Raw genomic sequence first — 21677 nt, 5'->3', positions numbered from 1 at the left:
TTGCATCCTATCCCGACCCCAAATGCGACATAACCATCAACAATAAAATATTTTGAGTATGTCTGCAGTACAACAGTGACAGATGAAGGAAATGACGCCCAATCCAGGTTGAGCCATTCCAGATGCATGTCTCACCTTGGGTGACTCTTCCTGAACATAATCTCATGTAATAAAATCTGAGCATGTCAAAGATGTGCAAAAATTGGGCTAAAGAATCCTTTGATGAGCTACATTTCTAAATGCAGGGAGAACTATTGGGGAAGTGATATATGTACAGCTGGTAATCCTGGGAGTGACATTTAATTTCAATCTATTTTAATAATTTGAGTTAGACAAACTTCATTTTTTTCTTTAAAAACAATTTTATTTTAAATATATATATAAACATGTCCCAATTGGCAGCCGCCCTCCTTCATTAATAGAAATACATGGTAAAGCGTGTACCAAGCTCTTAATTGTGTACCATTCACAAGTGTAAAAACTCTAGCCCTGCATTGTTAAGATGTAAAGCACCTTTGCCCCTCAGGTACGTTGGACTACAAAACCCATGATCATACCAACTCAGAGTTAGGGAAGCTGTGCATTCAGAAGAAGCCAGGCTAGTCAAGGCTGATGTAAAGTTAACTGGTTTCCCTAATGCTTTTAAAAGCGAAGCTCTGAGATGTACAAGTAATTGAGCTGGCCTCGTTAAGACTAAATTAATTCATTTTTTAAGGGGAAAGTAAAGCATTGCTTGATAGAAGAAAGTAGTAGCGGCTGTGCTTCCAATATTTTTAGCAGTATCCCCAGCCAGCTTCCATGCATTTTCTTCTCATTACTGCTTGCATGATCTAGCACTCTGCTTTTCAACCTCTTGCCAACTTTTAAGATGCACGGACTTCAGCTCCCAGAACTGAAGAATTCACCCTCCCATGCAGGCTGGAGGATTCTGGGAATTGAGGTCCATGCATCTTAAGAGTTGCTGAGGTTGAGAAACACTGACCTGCAGTTCCTGGGAATGTCAATTGGGCTTTCTGTATGTCTAATTCTACTTTGATCCCCCTCCCCATCTTCCTACACGCACATCCTAAAGATGTATTTTTCTTCTCCAATAAAACAGCTGGAAAATCTATGATAGACAAAGGATGTGTTATTTTTATCGATACAAAAATATCTTTCCCACATTTCCAAATTATCTCCAACTACTTTGCTCCCCCCCCCCAAAAGAGATGGGTCCATACTGTCCCTAATTCTGAGGAAGCAGAACTCTTAAGGGAAAACATCTGAGCGTTCCTGAAGAGATGAACAGCTGAAGACCGAAGGCTCAAACTGTTCCGCTTCCTGTTCAGCAGGAAACCTGCTTCCACTGTGGTTGGTTCCTTTGATACAAAGACGCATATGTACGCCTTGCAATATATTTGATAAAGAGCTGCCTGTGATATGTTGCTCTAACCTTCTTACTTAAGACATAGTCTTCTAGAATGGCATTTCCTAACTCTTCAACCGCCACTCTTGGTTCTTCAAACACAAGATAAGATGCTAGTCCACATATGTGCAGGACAGGAAGTTGAGGAAGATGGAGAGGGAGAAGATATCAGCCTGGTTTTAACATTCAGTGGCTCTCCCCACCAAGGACTGAGACCAAATCTGTTCTTAAAAGAAAGTGCAAGAGGCAAGCAAAATTCCTCTCCTATCCACAAATTCCTAAAATGGACTTAGATTTTAACTTCTACCATACCCCAGTAGTCTTCTTCCTCCTCTGGAAAATACTCCAAACAACGAAGCCATCTCCCAGTGGAGCCAAGCAGTCTGTTCCCCCCATACTGTGTGACTTTGCCTCTATAAATAAGGATCCCTGGGGAGGGGCAAACAATTTATGACTGGGGGCAAAGCACATATATGGGGATAATATGCATATCCCAGGAATTCCTGGGTCAGAAGTCCAACTTTCTGTACCGACCCCAACTCTGACAATGATCCAGAACTGATGCCAAGTTTCCATAGAGGTAAGCAAACAAGCATTTGAAGAATGGCATATAGACTGCATGCAAGAGTTTGGTTACAGCACAGCATTCTCCATCCTAGTCTCTTCTAGATGTGCTAGATCAAACGTTCTGCCTGGGAATGTGGGATTTAGGGGGTCCCAAGAAGAGGGGGAGGGAACCAACTGGAAGAACTGGATTTACAATGCCGAATCAAAGATGCAAGCACTTCCTAGCCTCTTTGAGAATCCAAGGCCAGGCCTTCTGGAGATGCTGTGACGCTCCGTCAAATTGATGGAAAGGTTTGGTTATCAGGGATATTTTCAGATTGTCCAACAAACAGCAAGGGGAACTGCACAATGAAAGCATGAAGATGAGATCAGCTTGAGAACATCAGGCCTAATTAGAGGTCGACAAAGTTAGGGCTCTTTCTTGGGACCTAGCAGCTCTAACACCTGTTCAAAAGTTAGTCTAACCAATCTTGGTTGGTGAACTCTACTATTCCATGTGTATAAAGGTGAGAAGAGAAGCAAAACGGACTGCAAATGAACGTACTGCCCTGAACTTTTCAAACCCACCCATTTTGAAATGTCAGAAATAGCAAAGATCTTTTGATTGTCTTCTCCAGTTCTGCAGACAAAGTTGAAATCTTACAGGATGAAGTGACCATCTCACCCTGGAGAGACCAAAGCTGTCCTTTTCTCTCCCCACCCAACAACTGCTTCCTGTAAACATTTTACTGTATGATCAAAAATCTACCAAACGGGGAAGTTCCTCAGGGAAGGTTCCCTAGATTTCACTCCCTGCTTTTCAGGAGCAGCCCGTTTCAATAAGCTCTCCTGGGCTTGAAAATTGCCCCCTAGGAAATCCAGACAAATGTTGTTGGACATTGGAGACTGTGGAGTGACATCAACATCACAGCTTTGGGGTTAAATTCCAACAGTGGCAGTTACTTAACAGTTTTTCCATCGAGACAAAATCAGGATACAACCGATGGCAGCGCCTTTCTCTCTAAAAGATCACATCAGTTGCAGTTCAAGTGAGGCTGCCAACTCACACCACTTGCAGAGCCGTGGCTTCTCCGTCCAACTGATACTTGATCTGGTTAAGTTCTTCCAGCTCTTGCTGGTGCCGATCAGTTTTGTGCCCCACCAAGGAACGGTAGAAATGCAAAGCAAAGATGATGAACACGACGCCAACTGGAACCATAATCACCGTGGAGGCCATGGCAGCGTTCCAGCCAGAACTGCCCGTAGAGACTGTGGTGTTCCCATCATGGAGCCTTTCCGGAGTGCAGCACTTCCTGCTCGTCCCCATGTTGCCGACAGGCATAAACTTGACCCAGCAAATCAACACCACTTCAGTGAGGAACAGGAAGATGCCCAAGGCCGTGGAGAAGCCCCAGGCCAGCTCAATATAGTGGTGCATTCGTTCGTGGGGAGACTCGTTGACCGAATTGAGGTTGTGGATGTTACTGACAGCTTCGATATTGGGCAAGATGCAGGTGCTGACCATAAGAGCGAAGAGATGGACGGCCACCAGCACTGTTGTGCAGGCACTGAAGGCCACCAGTAGCTCCCAAGGGTAGTCATAGTCTTCCAGTTGTACTTCCACCATGGCTACCTGGAGAAGGACAGATTGTAGTAACTTAGAGAAAGTAACCACTGGAGGTCAAATCTTGATAAGAATACTGCAGGGACTATTTCAGGAAGTTGCCAGAAGTTCAGGAACTTTCCACTGATCTGAAGACATCATAAAAATTAAACAAGCCGAACAAACCACCTACTTTTGCCTTGGGGTAAGGAGGCTAGATGGCTGGTTTTGCAAAAAGCGCTAGACTCTGCCCCCCCTCCCAACCCATATTTTTATTTCCATGAATGCAGGACAATAACTGTCATGCTTGAAGATTTTGAACCAACGAAATAACCAAATTGGTGCTTTGCTTCGCTGCATGCAACTTCCCTTTCTTTATATATCTATTTTTAAAAGAAAAGAAACCTCATAATAATACCAAAGAAGCTTTATTGTAAACACAGCACAATTTGCCTAACATTTTTTTAAAACCCACCCTGCTTTGAACTCAAGAGGGGCCTCAGGAGCAAAGTTATTCTAATTCTGTTTGCTCAGAAATAATTCCCTGAGAGATCAAGGAGTCCTCAGTACATCTGTTTAGAAAGGTAGCTTCCAATTCTTTCCAGAGAGCTGCACTGGCTTTGTAATGTTTTCTTTTTAAACTATTAAAAAAAAATGAAAAACATAGCAAGAGCTGAAGGGAAAACGTGTTTCAAATCAGCAGGGCCAGCTACACTCACACTGGTTCATGCAATTTATAGTCCCATGTCTAGATCTAAATCAGCCTTAACCTTTTAACCTTAACAACTTTACATTGGGTGGACTTCAGCTCCCAGAATTTCCCAGCTAGTATGGTTGAATTGGGAATTCTGGGAGCTGAAGTCCACACAACTTAAAAGTTGCCGAGTTTAAGATTTCTTCAATCTGGTGCCAGCCTGGTTTGATGACCATCTCTAGCTACTGTAGCCTGGGATAATAGGAGCTTAAGTTAAACACATCTGAATAGTCCACTTATTCAGGTGAGCATCTCTCTCTCTCTCTCTCTCTCTCTTCTCTCTGTCTCCTCTTCTCTCTTTCTCCTCTCTTCATTTCCTTCTCTCTTTCTCTCACTTTCTCTCTCATCCACATCTATATATGAAGTCCTCAATAGGTTACAGGTAGCCTTTGATTTACAATTTGTTCAAAGTTACAACAGCACTGAAAAAAGTGACATGACCACTTTTCACACTTACAACCATTGCAGCGTCCTCATGATCATGGGATCAAAATTCAGATGCCCAGAACTGACTCCTATTTATGACTGTAGCAACCTCCCAGAATTGTGTGATTTCCCCTTTTGTGACTTTATCACAAGCCAATGGGGAAGTCAGATTCGCTTAACAACTGAGCATATAGCGTAACAACCGCAGTGATTCACTTAACAACTCTGGCATGAAAAGTCATAAAATGGGGGAAAACTCACTTAAATGTCTCACTGAACAACAGAAATTTTGGGCTCAATTGTGGTGGTGTATTAGCACGACCCTCGGCTATTGGCCCTCAGCTGTGCCCTTCCTGCAGGTGGAATGACTGAGGCCCAGACAAGTTTGATCAAAACCTGCTGTTTTTTAAGCTTCCCTGCTGAGATGATGATCCCAATTCTCTACGAGTTGATTGGAACATGATGCAGAACAACAGTAAATAAATCCCGCCGGTTGTGTTGCAGTTCTACCAACCCTGCAGAAATCTTCGCTGCAGAAAGAGGAGACCGTGTGCAATTTGTCCTGGCACTTGCCTCTACAGCCAAGTATGATCCATAGTGCCTCTTAAAGCTATTAATCCCCAACTTGGCACAGGAATATGCTGCTTGAAGTGGGGGAGGGCAGTGTCCCATATTCTGGTCTGACTGGTTATAGCTCCAGCTTTGGCTTAAGTTCCAGTTCCTTGGCAGTTTCCCCAGATAATTTGGGGGGAGAAGAGGGAGATGGAAGAGGAGGCTGGCTTTAAGCCCCAGCAAAATGGCTCCCTCCATCTGATTCAACACCTTCTGACAGATGAGTAAACAGTTTTATAAAGTTCTTGAAAAGGGGAGCCTCTCCAGATCCACAAAAGGAAGCATCTCCAAACACTTTGGTGGGTCTCCCAACAAGAAGGGGGTTAATATGTCCCAGGAAAGCACCCAACTGGAAGCCATGAATCACGTTACTGGAGAGGAGGGGGAAGAAAGGCAAGAGGTGGGCAGTTTATTTTCCAAAAGTGGGCCAGAGTTAAATGAAGTGGTGACAGTTCGTTGGCTGAAAGTCTGACAAAGTAACACGTGCTGCCCGGGGATAAATAAGAAGACTTGAAGGAGGTGGTAGAGGACACCGATTTCATGCACAGTTCCAGGGTTGGAACATCCAGCTCTAGATTTTTAATGGTGCCCTCCCCAAATCCTAACATTAAAAAAACGGGCTGGGTTCCAAACCCCAATTCGGTGTCCCTTCTGCTTTGCAAGAGAAAAGGGGAGCCAAAGAAAGGGATCTCCCCACTTAGGAAATGCATAGCCGCTTCCGCTTAAATGTTGGGTGAAAGTACAGGTAGTCCTTCTCGACTTACATCAGTTCATTTAGTGACCGTTCAAAGTTATTCCCCATGATCACGTGATTAAAATTCAGATGCTTGGCAATGAGTTCATGCTTAGGACCTGTTGTGGTTTGCCGGCAGACAGCAGCGGAATCGGACAGTGGGGAAGAACGGGGATCAGTCCGGGAGTCTGGAGAGGACTTGGACAAGGGTCCTGCATCCGATGCCGAGATGAGGCCAGGACCATCTGAGAGTGAGTGCTGCCTCTGGACCCTTCAGAGTCTGGCAGCAGCGAGGCAGAGAAACAAGGGGAGCCTGTTCCCAGTGTGTGTGTGCACAGAGCTGCTAAAAGGCGAGAGCAGCTGAAACAAAAGAGGTGACTTGGGAGTAAGGCTGGGAAGTGATTGCCCCTCCCATAAGGTATAAAGGACAGGCAAAGATGATGAAACCTTTGCAGGAAGCAAAGTCGTTCATTCAATTCAAATTCATTCTTGAAGCTCTTTGTACTTCGGTTGGTTTTTTTTTCCAGCTCATTTGATACTTCTGTTATTGGCAGCACTTCACGGAAGAGAAAGGTGGGTGCTTATCTTGAGGGACTGTTTGAGAATTCATTACCGGCTGGGAATGAAAACAATTCCCAGCGTTGCAATAAAATAAGTCTTGTTTTTAAAATAAATGTGTGCGTAATTATGGTTTAGGAAGCCTTGGTCAGAACAGACCATTGTATGTCCTAAGGCAGGGGTGGGCAAACTACGGCCCGCGGGCCACATCCGGCCCGTTGGTCTTTTTAATCCGGCCCGCCGAAGATTGGTACAGAATTAAGGTTTGATGTGAATGATTGAATGATTGCATTCATTTGATTTTGACTTGTAATGACAGGCATTTCGACACCAGGTGGCGGCCCGTCTGTCAAATTTTAAAAGTCAATGAGGCCCCCGAGCCAAAAAGTTTGCCCACCCCTGTCCTAAGGTCATGTGATTCCCTTTTGCAGCCTTCTGAAAATGGGGAAGCCAGATTCACTTAACAAATGGATCACTAACTTATCAACTACAGTGATTCACTTAACTGTGGCAAGAAAGGTCATAAAATGGGGCAAACTCACTTAACAAATGTCTCACTTAACAACAAAAATTTCAATTGTAGTTGTACGTTGTAAACTACCTGTAATGATATCAGAAGACGAGTGTTTCTCAACCTGAGCCACTTAAGATGGGTGGATTTCAATTCCCAGAATTCATGCCAGCTGGGGAATCCTGGGAGTTGAAGTCCACCCATCTTAAAGTGACTCAGGTTGAAAAATGCTACACTAGATTTTTCTTCTAAGAATTTTAAAACCTGGGCCTTGGGCTGCCTATCATGTTTTAAGAACGACCCAGATAACCATCTCATCAGTAGGCTGCAGTTTAGCTTTGCCAAGTTTATTAAGATGTTCCATTCTCAGAGCAATTGGGTTTGCAATTCAGATCCCAGAAGGACTTTGACAAACATTCCAATTTTGTCATTCCAATTTCCTGCAAACCCTGGCGGGCCTCCTGCCAGCAGCCGCCTCTATTCCCAGAGACCAAAAAGCTGCCTCACATTTCCCTCATTTCTATTTTTTGCAATTGGTTTTAAAGATACAATCCTATTTTCTGAAGCCCACGGCAGACCAAATTTTATAACCCTATCTCAGACGAAACTGCCTTGTTAAAAAAAATAAAGATAGTTTCCTTGACTTACGGCCACAATTGAGGCCAATTTTTTTTGTTACTAAATGAGACAGTTGCTAAGTGAGTTTTGCCCCATTTTACAAGCTTTCTCGCCACAGTGGTTATAAGAGAATCATAGCAGTTTTTAAGTCAGTAACACTGTTATTAAGTGAATCTGGCTTCCTCATGGATTTTGCTTGTCGCAAGGTCATAATGGGTGATCATATGAACCAATCATATGAACCAATTGATCATATGAACCAATTGCCAAGCATCCGAATTTTGGTCACATGATCATGGGGATGCTGCAACAGTCGTAAGTGTGAAAAAAGGTCATAAGTCACTTTTTCAGTTGTGACTTTGAACAGTCACTGAACTAATGGTTGTAAATCAAGGACTATTAGATGTTCTTTCTGGATCACCATATATGGTCCCATTAAAACCCTAAGCGTCCTAGCATACCTCCAGGTATGTAGAATCTGCTGAGAAATACTATTTCTGAAGAGAAGGACTGGGGTGACATGATTAGCAGTGTTCCAATATCTCAGGGGTTGCCAGAAAGAAGAGGGAGTCAAGCTATTCTCCAAAGCACCTGAGGGCAGGACAAGAAGCAACCTGGATGGAAACTAATCAAGGAGAGAAGCAACCTAGAAATAAGGAGGAATTTCCTGACAGTTAGAACAGTTAGTCAATGGAACAACTTGCCTCCAGAAGTTGTGAATGCTCCAACACTGGATGTTTTTAAAAAGATGTTGGATAACAAATTTGTCTGAAGTGGTGTAGGGTTTCCTGCCTAGGCAGGAGGTTGGACTAGAAGACCTCCAAGGTCCCTTCCAACTCTGTTATTCTGACTATACTAGGAGACATTATTTCTTCAAAATTAAGTCCTGCAGGCTAACCTAATTTCAAAGTCTGTAAGGGATGGTTTCTTTCTAATTCTGAGCTTTAGCAATTTTAAGAGATGTGGACTTCAACACCCAGAATTCCTCAGCCAGCATGCCGAGGAATTATGGGAGGTGAAGTCCGCATCTCTTAAAGTTTCCAAGACGGAGAGCCACTGCTTAAAAATATTGGAACTTTGGCAGAGGAACTACTACAGCTGGCTTGAACCAAAATGAAATGAGAATTTACAGTATTTTCCCCTTTCTTAAAATGCCACTTCCCCCAATTAAATGATGTTTTGGGAGGAGAAAAACATACACAACTTCCAAAAAAGAAATTGTTGATTCTGGAACAGGCCTTGCGACTGGTTCAACATTCAGTGCCTGAGCTCCCCTGTTGTTTTGGTTTCCAGCAACTAAGATCACACAGTTTTTGCTTTAGGATCTGGCAAAGAATACGGCAAGGCTTCCGTAGAGTTGTTTGATCTCACCCTTCCTACAAGAAATTATGGGCGGCATCCAATGACCCACCTGCACTTTGCAATCCCAAACAACAACCCAATGGGATACTTTATGCTGACCTGAATGTCAAACTCCAGATCACTCAGCTGCCCTTGTGGCTGGATTTGGACTCATTTCAAATTCAGAATTGGTTACAAGATGAGCAGCTATATAAATATGTTAAATAAACAAACAAACAAACAAACAAACAAACAAATAAATAAATAAATAAATACATACATACATACATACATACAGTTGGTCAGCAACCCAACCAGTCAAAACTCTCAGCTTTATCCGATGGGAGCAACTTCTGCATGTACAGACTTCAATTCCCAGAATTCCCCCATGAGCAGGGCTATTCCTGAGAATTCTGGGAGGTGAAGCCCCCATATTTGGAGGGCATTAAGACTGGGAAAAGGCTGCTCTACCTGCTGTCTCTCACTGTCTGTGACGAAAATAAAGCAATGCTTTATTAAAAACTAATCTGATGAAGCTACTCGGGATCACTATATGGGTGAAAGAAAATGTGTTGGATGCAAGGCTCTTTTGAAGCACAACATTCACACACACACACACACACACTTAGTTAAAATAATTCAAATTCCTTAATAGGACCTATGCAGTAACATAAAACTCAGCAGTTTAAATAATAAATATTTAACACACGTGTGTGTGTATATAGCATGTCTATATGTGTATTATGTATGTGTATGCTTTTTAGAACAAGCAACAGAATTTCATTTTTAATGTGTGCCAGTGTGCCCACAGAAAAAAAAATGACAATACATTTTATCTTATCTATACACATAAAATACATGCACACACACAGAGTTCTTGAATTACAACCATTCATTGAATGACCCTTTGAAGTTACAGCAGCACTCAAAAAAAAAATTGACATTGCGTGGAACTCATTTAAATTCTGGTCTCAATGGGGTCATAAGTCAAGGACTACAGGTACTCAAGCATATCTGGAATCCCCCAGCTAGTTTTGTAGCTAAAAGAGACCAGCTGGGTTGCTTAAGAATTGCAGCCTAAATCCATCAGAAGAGTATCGGGTTAAGGGGAGCCGTACTAGGAAACAGTATTCCAAATCCAGCAAATGGATTGAGAAGGCTGTGCCCCCAGTTGCTGGGGGAAAGCAAGGTGCAGGAGTTAACAGGCAACCTCCTAGTTAGCGGATGGCAGCTTAGAGATTTGGTTGATGAAGATTCTCAGTAATCCAGGTAAGGTTGTCTGAATGTTGAGTCACGCCAACTTCTTTTCTTGTTGGTTCAAAATGTTTCTCCGCTTTTCCAAGTAGCTTCCTCAGCCTGAACAAGTTGATTGTGGGGGGGGGGGGGACGGACCCCACGGATGTCCTCCAGGGTAAGAAATGAAACCTCCCTAGTGGACACGTATGGGGGCCACCTAGCCAACTTGTTCAGGCTGAAGATGCTACTTGAATAAGCAGCAAAATGTACAAACCAACAAGAAAAGAACTCCAGTTGCCATGACTCAGCTTCCTGATGAGATTAGAGATTCTTAGCAGCCAAATTTGGCTCCTCTGGCCAAGGATACAGTGTCGTCCAAGAAATCTACCTATATCTAATCAAAATCTGATGAGTGAGATGGTCGTGGAGATGGGTGCAACCCAGGATTTCAGGAAGAGAAGCAAATACAAGATCATCGAATCCAGGAAGCAAATAATTGATTGGGTGGTGGAAATCCAGACACATCCCTCAGATACCACTGGGGAGAAGTAGACACATCAAAGGTTTTATCATCAAGACTGTTTCTGTTTCCATGGCCTCCTAGGAAGAGCATCACAGCAAGCCACCACATGCCTCTCACCAGCCGAAGGTGTGGCTGCAAGAGATGTATCTTCAACCTGCCTGTAGATCTGAAGAAAAGAGGAAATTCCCCCCCCCCTCTACTATAACAGCCAGAGAATTAAGACATGCTGTGCTGGCTGGGTTGTGAATATCTTTTCAAAGCCACCTTTGATCTAGGAATTATTTTTAAGGGGTGGGGAAGGAAATCTAACAGCAAGTTTTTTTCCCTTTCATACAACCATGTCCAGTTTTTCTGCAGGATGTTTGGCAAGGTTTTTCAGAAGGTTTGCTGTTTCCTCCTCCTTCAGGTTGAGAGAAAGTGATTGGCTCAAGAGGTCCCCTACCTGGCTTTGTATCAGGGGTGGGCTTCAAAATTTTTAGCAATGGGTTCTCTGCCAGGTTGCTGGGTGGGCGTGACCATGGCAGGTGTGGCCTAGTCTGCTTCCTGCACCATGGTGGCGGGGGGGCTCGTTTTTGCCCTCCCCGGGCTCTGAAGGCAGCTTTCCTGGTGTCACCAAATAGGTCCTCCGGGAGGGTGAAAATGGCCTCCCTCGGCTCTGGAGGCTCTTTGGAAGCCAGAAAGAGGCCCATTTCTGGCCTTCCCAAACTTCCGAGAGGCCCGTTTTTCACCCTCCCTGAGCCTCCACGCGCTCCTTGCACTTACCTGCATCCAAAACGGGCTTTTTGGGGGACTCCTGGGAGGGGCAGAGTGGGTGGGGTGGGGCCAGCCAGGAGTGGGATTTGGGGGTTCTCCAAACTGAATGGAATCTTAGCGAGGGGCTCTCCCGAACCCCCAGCAGCCCACCCCAATTGTACCTAAGGTAGGATTAGAACTCATAGTCTGGTTTCTAGCCAGATGCCTTAATCACTAGACTAGACCAAACAGCACATTACCTTTGACCATATATGGAGTGTAACCATCTCTGAGCACACAAAGAACACAATTCCCTTCTGAACAACATAAATTCTCTTTCTCGGGGTTGCATCATTCCAAAGCCTCTGTGCATTTAAAAATAAAACATAGCCACACTCATGTTTTTGCCAGCAATGAAGTATTTTCTGTTCCAGCAGGATTGATAAATTAAATCTGTCCAGCTGCCCATCCAGTTAGAATCAATATGTTACAACCATATTTAAGACTTCAGGAGAAACTGCCTGACTGATGAGAAAATAAAAATATTTTACCCCAAGGGGTATATGTAATTAATTAACTGTGGCCCAATTATGGCTTTTTAACTATCACCGCCAAATTAGAGGCATTCTCAATTTTGAGAAAGCTGAGTAAGATTCCAAGACCTGGAAGAAAAACTAGAAAGTTGGTTAAAATGTGGACAAAAATACAGTTTTATTTCCTTGAAATGTTTTCGCATCTGTACAAATTCATTTTCTCCAGTTTTGTCACTGTAATCACCTATTTGGTGACACTAGGAAAGCTGTTTCCTAGTCTCCATAATTGCCATTTATTTGCATTTTATTTTTTAAAAAATCCACTTTAAATCAAGATTTTTTCTTCTTCTTTTGCCTGCTAAAGAAGTTCTGAATCTCTAAATCAGTGGTTTTCAAACTTGGCAAGTTTTAAGAAGTGTGGACTTCAACTCCCAGAATCCCCCAGCTAGCACTCCACACATATTAAAGTTGCCAAAATTCTGGTCTAGATAAATAGAAGAGGCATTTGTTGATATTAAAAAAAATTAACAGCAAGTGTACAGTAGTCCCCGATTTACGACCACAATTGAGCCCAAAATTTCTGTTGCTAAGTGAAATATTTATTAGGTCAGTTTTGCCCCATTTTACAACTTTTCTTGCCACAGTTGTTAAGTGGATCATTGTAATGTTTAAGTTAGTTACACAGCTGTTAAGTGAATCTGGCTTCCCCCATTGACTTTGCTTGTCAGAAGGTCACAAAAGCAGATCACATTATCCCAGGACAGTACAACCGTCATAAATATGAACCAGTTGCCAAGCATTTGAATTAAGTATGTGACCATGGGGGTGCTGTAGCGGTCGTTAAGTATAAAAAACAATTGTAAGTTGCTTTTTTCAGTGTCGTAACTTTAAAGGTTCACAAATTGAACTGTTGTAAGTTGAGGACTACCTGTGCTGGAAAAGAAAATCAAAGATACTTTGTGGGAAGAATAACACAGGAAACAGTTGTGTTCTAGCTAGACTTGTTTCAGAATTAGAATAGAATGGAATGGAATGAAATAGAATAGAATAGGAAATAGAAATAGAATAGGAAACAGAAATAGAAATAATAGAAATAGAATAGAAATAATAGAATAATGGAAACAATAGAAACAGAAAATATGAAATGGAACAGAACAGAATTGAACAGAACAGATAACAGAATAACAGAGTTGGAAGGGACCTTGGAGGTCTTCTAGTCCAACCCCCTGCTTAGGCAGGAAACGCCATATCATTTCAGACAAATGGTTGTCCAATCTCTTCTTAAAAACTTCCCGTGTTCATCTACCAGTTGAAACGGGTAGGGTAAATGGCAATCCATTCAACTAGCATTCTAGCACTCTAAAGCAGGGGTCTTCAAACTGGACAGCTTTAAGATTTATGGACTAACTCCCAGAATTCCTCCTCCAGTCATGTTAGCTCAGGAATTCTGGGAGTTGAAGTCCACAAGTCTTAAACTTGCCAAGTTTGAAGACCCCTTGCTCTAAAGCAACTTTTCCATCATTTGGGTCCCCAATGAATGTGGCAGGTGAACTAGGAACCCAAAGTCCTGTGATTCATTTCCTTCATCTGCCATGCAGCTCAACGATCGATCGTAATCAGGCCGTGTCATTAAACACAGTGAAAAAGCTGATTGCCTCAGGCAGCAGGTGATAGCAGGGATAGCAATGGCAGCCTTCCAGGTGTTTATTTATTTTTATTTATTTATTTATTTGATTTGTCAATTGTTTACAAGATAATAAGTATAAGTGTATACATAGTTGTGAATACATGAGATGGGTACATATAAGAAAAATAAAAGAATAGAGAAACAATAGGACAGGGACGGTAGGCACGTTGGTGCGCTTATGCACGCCCCCTTATTCTCCTTATCTCCTCAAGCTTTCCCTTCTACTGGAGCCCAAAGCTCTGCTTCACATCAAGCCTTCTTTATGGCCTGCTAAATTAGCTTTCTGTGTTGGGTGTGGCCCCAAATGCGGAAATGTCTGCATATCTGGCTTGGAGAAAGGAAACTTCTCATTTTTTGCTTCAGGCCACCTCTGTCTTGATCACCACATTATAAAAAAAAGACTCTGGAAAAAGTGCAGAGAAGAGCAACAAAGATGATGAAGGCCCTAGAAACTAAAACATGTGAGTAACGGTTGCAGGAATTGAGATGGATAAGTATAGAGAGAGAAAAGGAACAGGGGAGACAAGATAGCAGTGTTCCAATATTTGAGGGGCTCCCACAAAGAAGAGGGGGAGGGCAACTTATTTTCCAAAGCCCCTGAGGGCAGGACAAGAAACAATGGATGGAAACTAATCAAGGAGAGAAGCAACCTGGGATTAAGGAGAAACTTCCTGTCAGAACAATTAATCAGTAGAACGGCTTGTTTCCAGAAGTTAATGCTCCAACACTGGAGGTTTGGACAGCTGTTTGTCTGAAATGGTATAGGGTTTCCTGCCCAAGCAGGGGTTGGACTAGAGGACCTCCAAGGTCCCTTCCAACTCTGTTATTCTGACTATACCAGGAGACCCATACCTAGCTAGAAACTTGAGAACAATTAACCAGTGATACAATTCTAATTTTAAGATAGAAGAGGCTGGACTATCATTTTTCTGAAATAGTGTAGGGCAGGGTCTCCTTTTTGAGGAGAGGGTTTGTGTAGAAGACTTCCATGGTCCCTTCCAGCTCTATTCTCTGGCCTCAGTTCTCCATCTAACCCACCGAATAGGACTATTGAAAACAAAGCAGTGGGTGGAAAACCTTATTGGTGAATCCGAGTCCTAATGGAAGGTAAAAAGAAGGAAAGGAGGGACAGAGGTAAATTAAAATTATACGTTAAACTGAAATGGGGGCAAAATATATGTTGTACGAGGGCCTTAGGCAAAAGATTCTCTGATGTCTATATTTTATTGATTTGCAAAACGTATTGGCCGACCTTCTTACCACAAGGTACCTCCGGGTGGCTTACAATCTTAAAAAATATAAAAACTATGCAAACCTAAAAGACAGAAATGAAATACTGTATTTATAGGCCATAGATACCAATCCCACATATAGGTAATCCTCAATTTATGACCAAAATTGAGCCCAAACTTTCTGTTGGTTAAGTGAGACATTTGTTAAGTGAGCTTTGCCCCATTTTACAACCTTTCTTGCCTTGTTAAGTGAATCACCGCAGTTGATAAGTTACCAATCTGGTTGTTAAGTGAATCTGGCTACCCTGTTGACTTTGCTTGTCAGAAGGTCACAGAAAATGATCATATGATCATATGATCCTGGGATCCAAAGGTCATTAATATAAACCAGTTGCCAAGCATCTGAATGTTGACCAAGTGACCATGGGGGTGTTGCAAAGGTTGTAACTCTGACAGCTGGTCATAAGTCACTTTTTTCAGTGCCCTTGTAACTTTGCACAGTCACTAAATGAACTGTTGTACATCGAGGACTGCCTTTACTCTCAGAAGGCGCAGAATAACCGCTGCTAGAGTGCTAAGACGGTTGGACAATGGACGGGTTGCAGGGGGGGACTTTCTGTACAGCTAGTCCTCAACTTACAACCATTCATTTAGTGACCGTTCAAAGTTACAATGACACTGAAAGAATGACTTATGACCAGTCCTTGCATTTACAACCATTTACACCTCCAAGGTCACATGATCAAAACTCAGGCACTTGGCAATCCACATTTATTTACAATAGTTGCAGCATCCTGGGTTAATGCGATCGCCACAAGCAACCATCCCAGCCAGCTTCAGACTGGCAAAAGCAACAGGGGAAGCCGGATTCGCTTAACGACTGCATGATTCGCTTTACAACTACAGTGATTCACTTTATAACTGAATGCACATGCTCAAAGGCTTTGGGGGCTTAACGACATTTGCAGAAGCCTGGCACTCCAGAATACACACACACACACACACACAGAGAGAGAGAGAGAGAGAGGGATCGAGCACTGTGCAACAAAAGAGAGAAAAAGTTTCAGCAAATTAGCTCTTCTCTTTTTAAAAAGTCTTTTGTGGCAGCTCCAGATCGATCAGCTTTTGGCTCTGAGGGGTGGGAAAGGAGCAGAGAAGAGAAGGCAAAATGGCGGGCCTTCATCAGGGTGGCATGGTGGTGAATTTCCTAGCGTGATTTTGAAGTCAGTTTATCCATTTTCCTTTTTTGTTTTTGAAAACAAAGTAAGGCCTACTTTAGAGTTTGTATATAAAGCCAGGGGGTCTCAAAAGGTAGAGAAAATTAAAGCCCTTTACAGTTGCGGTGTTCTACCAGCACATTTATATATTTGTATCCCTCTTTGGTTATTTTTACAAATGAGTCAAAGCAGCAAACAAATGAACACATCTTCCCTATTTTTCGCACAGTCACAACCCTGTGAGGTGGGTTGGGCTGAGAGAGAGAGAGAGGGACTGGCCCAAAGTCACTCGCTTTCATGGCTAAGGTAGGACTTGAACTCACTGCTTTCTAGCCTGTAGCCTTAACCACTAGACCAAACTGGCTCTTGGGTGGTTTTTTTATACCGTTTCTTGAATTTCACATGCTTTTAAACTAGGGCGAGTTGCCCAGAGCCATGAATTTGAGAGAAGTGGCCTCATATATTGAAATAATAAATACAGTATAGAGAAAGGTTTGGCTGACTTCTTTAGGCACCCCTACTTTACAAAGAGACGCAGGCAGACTATGTACACGAAAATAGCCTTTTCCCAAGCAGAATGTTCTTGGTTGTTTTGGACTACAATGCCCCTCATTTTAACTAGCTGGGATCTGCACTCCAAAACTTTTTGAAAAGCATGCCTGGGTTGGGAAAAGTCGGAAAGGAGCCTTGGAAGCTGCACATGACAAACGCTCCTATCCCAGAGCCAAGTTTTAAGGCGATGTTAAGTCAACCTCGGATACTTTAATGCGTGTGGACTTCAATTCCCAGAATTCCCCAGCCAGCATAGCTGGCTGGGGAATTCTGGGAATTGAAGTCTGCAGGTCTTAAAGTGGCAGAGTTGGACACAATGTTTTATGGCTTGGAGATGCCACAAGGCTGCTTGGGAGGGGAACCGTTGGGCTGAGCCACGAAGGTAAAGGTAAAGATTCCCCTCGCACATACGTGCCAGTCGTTTCCAGCTCTAGGGGGCAGTGTTCATTTCTGTTACAAAGCCGAAGAGCCAGCGCTGTCCGAAGACGTCTCCGTAGGCATGTGGCCGTCATGACTAAACGCTGAAGGCGCACAGAGCGCTGTTACCTTCCCACCGAAGTGGTCCCTGTTTTTCTACTTGCATTTTTACATGCTTTCAAACTGCTAGGTTGGCAGAAGCTGAGACAAGTAATGGGAGCTCACTCCATTACACAGTGCTAGGGATTCGAACTGCCAAACTGCCGACCTTTCTGATCGAAACACACCTCCAACTTTGCATCCTTTTGGGAGAAGAAAGCATAGATCCAGAGAGATACAGAGCCTGCTTTGATGTTTAAGATTAACCAATCTTGGAATGATCTGCTTGGGTCAGATAAAAAAATTGCACTTGACTTTTGTAAAATTAGATAGGGGTCACCCTAGGCATTTAATCTCTGGCCTTTTTCTGGAAGTAAAAGAAAAATTTCCTGCAACGCCACGGACCACCAGAGGAAAAGCCACGGGGAGGGTGTTATCTGGGTTGGGAAGGAGTTTCCCCCCTTCCTTTTGCAGGAAATAGGGAACATATGAAATAGGAGCCTTGTGCCTGCATTTTCTGCGAGCAGCACCTACAGGTAATCCTTGACTTACAACAGTTCATATAGCGACCGTTTGAAGTTACCACATCACTGAAAAAAGTGATATGACCATTTTTCACACCTGAAACCATGACACCATCCCCAGAGTCAAGTGATCAAAATTCAGGTGCATGGCAACTGACTCATACTTATAACGGTTGCCATATCCCAGGGTCACGTGATGACTTTTTGCGACCTTTTGACAAGCAAAGTCAACGGGGGATTCCTGTTTCACTTAACAACCAGGTTACTAATTTAACAAGCACAGTGAGTGATTCGCTTAACAACTGCGGCAAGAAAGGACGTCAAATGGGGCGAAACCTCCTTGGTAACTGTCTCACTTAGCAATAGAAATTTTGGGCTCAGTTGTGGTCGTAACTCGAGGACTACCTGTATTTATGACGGGTTTCGGTATCTCAGGGTCACGTGACCCCTTTTGTGACCTTCTGACAAGCAAAGCCAAGGGGGAATTCAGATTCACTTAACAACCAGGTTACCAATTTAACAAGTGCAGGGAGTGATTCTAGGCAGCCACTTGTCTGAAACTGTCTAGGATCCCCTGCTTGAGCAGGGGGTTGGACTAGAAGACCTCCAAGGTCCCTTTCAGCTCTGTTCTTATCAATTGATCCGCTTAACAACTGTGGCAAGAAAGGATGTAAAATGGGACAAATGTCACCTAAATGTCTCAGTTATGGTCTTAACACAACCTAAACTTCTCTCCCATGTGCCCGCCAGACACATGGGCGAGGGCAGCGCGGACCACCGGGTAGAGCGGGCCCAGCCTCCCACCTGCCCACCCCCGCCGGTCTTCCGGACGGCAGGCGCTTCCCTCCAGTCTCCCCAACTCACCATGGCAAAGCCGGAGAGCAGAGCCGAAGTGCGGCTGGAGGCTTTCAGCTTGGCCCGGCTGAGATAAAGCCGCCGCCAGTTCAGGGCGTGCAGCGAGTGCTGGTTGGCGCTCATCAGCTCCAGGTAACTTCGCCGGACGAACTCCCGGTAAGTGGCGGAGACGCCCAGCGGCTCCGACGACTCGGGGTTTAGCGGCTCCCGTTCCCCTTCCGCGCCCTCGCCCTCCGGCGCTTCGGCTCCCCCGCCGGGTTTCATCGGAGCTGCAGAAAAAGGCGGGCGGGCGGGCGGCTGGCAAGCACCGAGGGGCGGCAGGCAGGGACGCGCCCGCCTCTGCCCACCGGGCCGAGCAAGCGGGACGCGGACCGACCCCGCGGGGAAAGCGAGCCGAGCGCGCGGACCGGGAGGAGAAGCGCGGGGTCCGCGGAGACGGTTCACCTTCTGGGCGAGGCCAGAAGCGAAGGGACGGATGTCGCGGGTGAGCGAGGAACCGGGCCGGATCCCGAAGGATCGGAAGCGGCGGAGAGCGCCCGAAAACCGGCGTGGAAAGGAGGGGAGATTCCGCCGAGGAAAGCGAATCCCTGACGCGGAGCGGCGCCGGGGGAAAAGTTGCGATTCGCGCACGGGCTGCTGCGTTGCTGGGTGGGGCGAGCGAGGGAGGAGGGAGGGAGGCCGGACCTACAGACGGGGCGGGCGGGGAGAAGCCGCGGGGAGTTTGCCTCGGGGCTTAAAGGGGAAGCGGCGGCGAGCCGCGGAAGTCGCTTATCCGCCGGGTTGCTTAGCCGGACATGGCCAAAGTGCGGGCGATGAGCAACACGTAGGGCTGGGAAGCTGAGCAGGTTGGTGGGGATTTGGACGGGAGACCACCAGGCGATCCCCGGAATGCAGGTCGGTGAGGTAAACAGCAAACCCAGCCAAAACAAACAATCTGAGCAAAGGTGGTGCCGAGCCACTTCTGATGAACATGACAAGAAACACTCTTTAAGATTTTGTCCCAAAGGTGCTTTTTTTTTTCAAGAAGCAACTAGATGTTCTGATGTTCTTTTTTCTTTGAAGAGGTTTGGCTTCTCATCCAAGAAGCTTCTTTAGCTCTTGGATGAGAAGCGAAACGTCTCCAAAGGAGGAAAAAAAACCCACCAGAAAGTCCAGTTGCCTCTTGAAAAAAGCACCTTTGGGACGATGATCTGAGACTCGCCATAGACATGCTTTAAGATTTTACACTTCCACTAAATAAAAGCAGGAAATTAGAAGATCCAAGTGCATCGAAGTTGGGCAATACCTTCCCCAAACTTGCCAATGTCTTTGGAATTAGGGGAGCTATAGCTCTCCCCCCCCCCCCCAAATCCATATTGCAAACTGCAAATGCAGATTTGCTCAGAAATAGCACTCTGTGTCCAGGAAGGATTACTCTGAAGAGGCAATAGAAATGCAGATGCGATTTTCAACTTGCATACAGCATTTCAGAGGCAGCAGAACAGATATTAGTTAATAGCTAATCATATGAAACGTTTATTCTAAAAATGTACAGTGTGGATTTTAAAGGGAAAAGCACCTGCGTGAGTTCTTTGTTGGGTATATTTTAACCATGGCAAATTTGAGAATTCCCCAGCCAGCATGTAGTGGTTTGGGGCAGCAACAAATCTTTTTTCTTGGATATTTCAGCATGGCTAATCGCTTGGTGGTCTCCTTTCCGAGTGTTAGCTACATTGGCCCTATTTAGCTTCTGAGCCAAAACAGGATCATGAACCTATGGCCAAGTGTTTAGATATCTTAAAACTAGAAGTGTGCACAATGTTTCAAGATGAAAATCTCTTAATCCTTATTCCTGAAATGTCTCCAAATCTGAAATGAGCCTGTTCTCATAATATTTTTACAAGGTTGTAGGGGGAACTGAACTTTAGTTTGAGACTGAAATGCATCAGCCATCAAATGGTGAAGGCAGGCTAGAAACCAGGAGTCTGTGAGTTCTAGTCCTGTCTTAGGCATGAAAATCAGTTGGTTGACTTTGGGCCAATCGCCGGAAGACAGTGAGTTCTAGTCCCGCCTTAGGCATGAAAGCCAGCTGCGCGACTTTAGATGCCAGTCATCTTTTCTCAGCCCAACCCACCTCACAGGGTTGTTGTTGTGGGGGAAATAAGAGGAGGAAGGTGTGGTGCATATATTCGCTACCTTGAATTGTTTGTAAAAATAATAAAGGTGGGATGTAAATAAATAACATAAACTTGGAAGCCTTCCACACACCCAAATTAAACTCTTTCTTCCTTGGACTTTCTTGTGACCTCTATTCGAATTCTCAGAGGTGGCTAATGGCATTTTGAAAGCTGGAGATCAGGTTGCAGAATCCCGCATCCCATGTCTTGTCATGGAAATCCATCCTCCGTGTCCAAAAAAAAAAAAAAGCACATTTCTCTGCCACTTCAGTGTTTTATGCAGCTATCAATTGTTATTTAAACCAGGCCAATATGAGAAGCCAATCAGAGAGAGAAATCGGGAAAAAGGGGAGAAAACTAGAAAGATCAAATGAATGGGGCAGGAGGGGAACAAACAGGAGGATTCAAGTTCAAGGAAAAGGAGAAGAGTCTCTGTGAGTGGAATGAAACGAGGTAAGTCAACAGCTTTCAAAATTGGGGTGTATGAATTCAACAGAATTAAACTTGAAAAAAGGGCAGATCAATTTCAAACTGTGACTGTTCCCCCTGTGGCAGACACAGGAACTGCGGGGAACTTTGAAGAAATTGCCATCCACTGACTGGAGGACAGCTAATATTTGCCATGTTTCCCCCCAGTTTTCCCCCAGTTTATGAAATTCACATCTTCTCTTGTACCATCAATTGATAAAGGTATGAGCAATCTATCAGATTGGTGGATACAGTCCACCTTGCCTAAATTGCCAGAACAGAAAGAAACAAATGTTGCATTATGCCGTGTCCCCACCTACAAAGTTATACATAACTTCC

General features: G+C 44.2%; 1 protein-coding gene across 1 annotated transcript; it reads right to left on the bottom strand.

Moving 5' to 3' along the window:
- Positions 1-342: 342 nt before the first annotated feature.
- On the bottom strand, positions 343-19367 carry ORAI3 (ORAI calcium release-activated calcium modulator 3). The gene is made up of 2 exons (XM_087947510.1): positions 18724-19367; positions 343-3584 (listed from the first exon to the last, which is right to left on the bottom strand). Exons 1-2 carry the CDS (start codon positions 18976-18978, stop codon positions 3015-3017), a joined length of 825 nt encoding a protein of 274 aa, XP_087803636.1. The 5' UTR covers positions 18979-19367; the 3' UTR covers positions 343-3014.
- Positions 19368-21677: the final 2310 nt, after the last annotated feature.

This window comes from Notechis scutatus, chromosome Z (genome assembly GCF_049901735.1).
Source record: "Notechis scutatus isolate UNSWTSFEM ecotype Mainland chromosome Z, rNotScu1.2, whole genome shotgun sequence".
NCBI classification, from domain to species: Eukaryota; Metazoa; Chordata; class Lepidosauria; order Squamata; family Elapidae; genus Notechis; species Notechis scutatus.
The sequence above is the reverse complement of the archived record's forward strand: the minus strand, read 5'-3'. Positions and strand labels throughout refer to the sequence as shown.

What these genes read in the sequence shown, in the direction of transcription:
- ORAI3 (XM_087947510.1), bottom strand. Translation starts at nt 18,978, where the DNA reads ATGAAACCCGGCGGGGGAGCCGAAGCGCCGGAGGGCGAGGGCGCGGAA. An exon ending in TGCTCTCCGGCTTTGCCATG is followed by an intron (nt 3,585 to 18,723) that starts GTGAGTTGGGGA and finishes GTCCTTCTCCAG; the next exon opens with GTAGCCATGGTGGAAGTACA.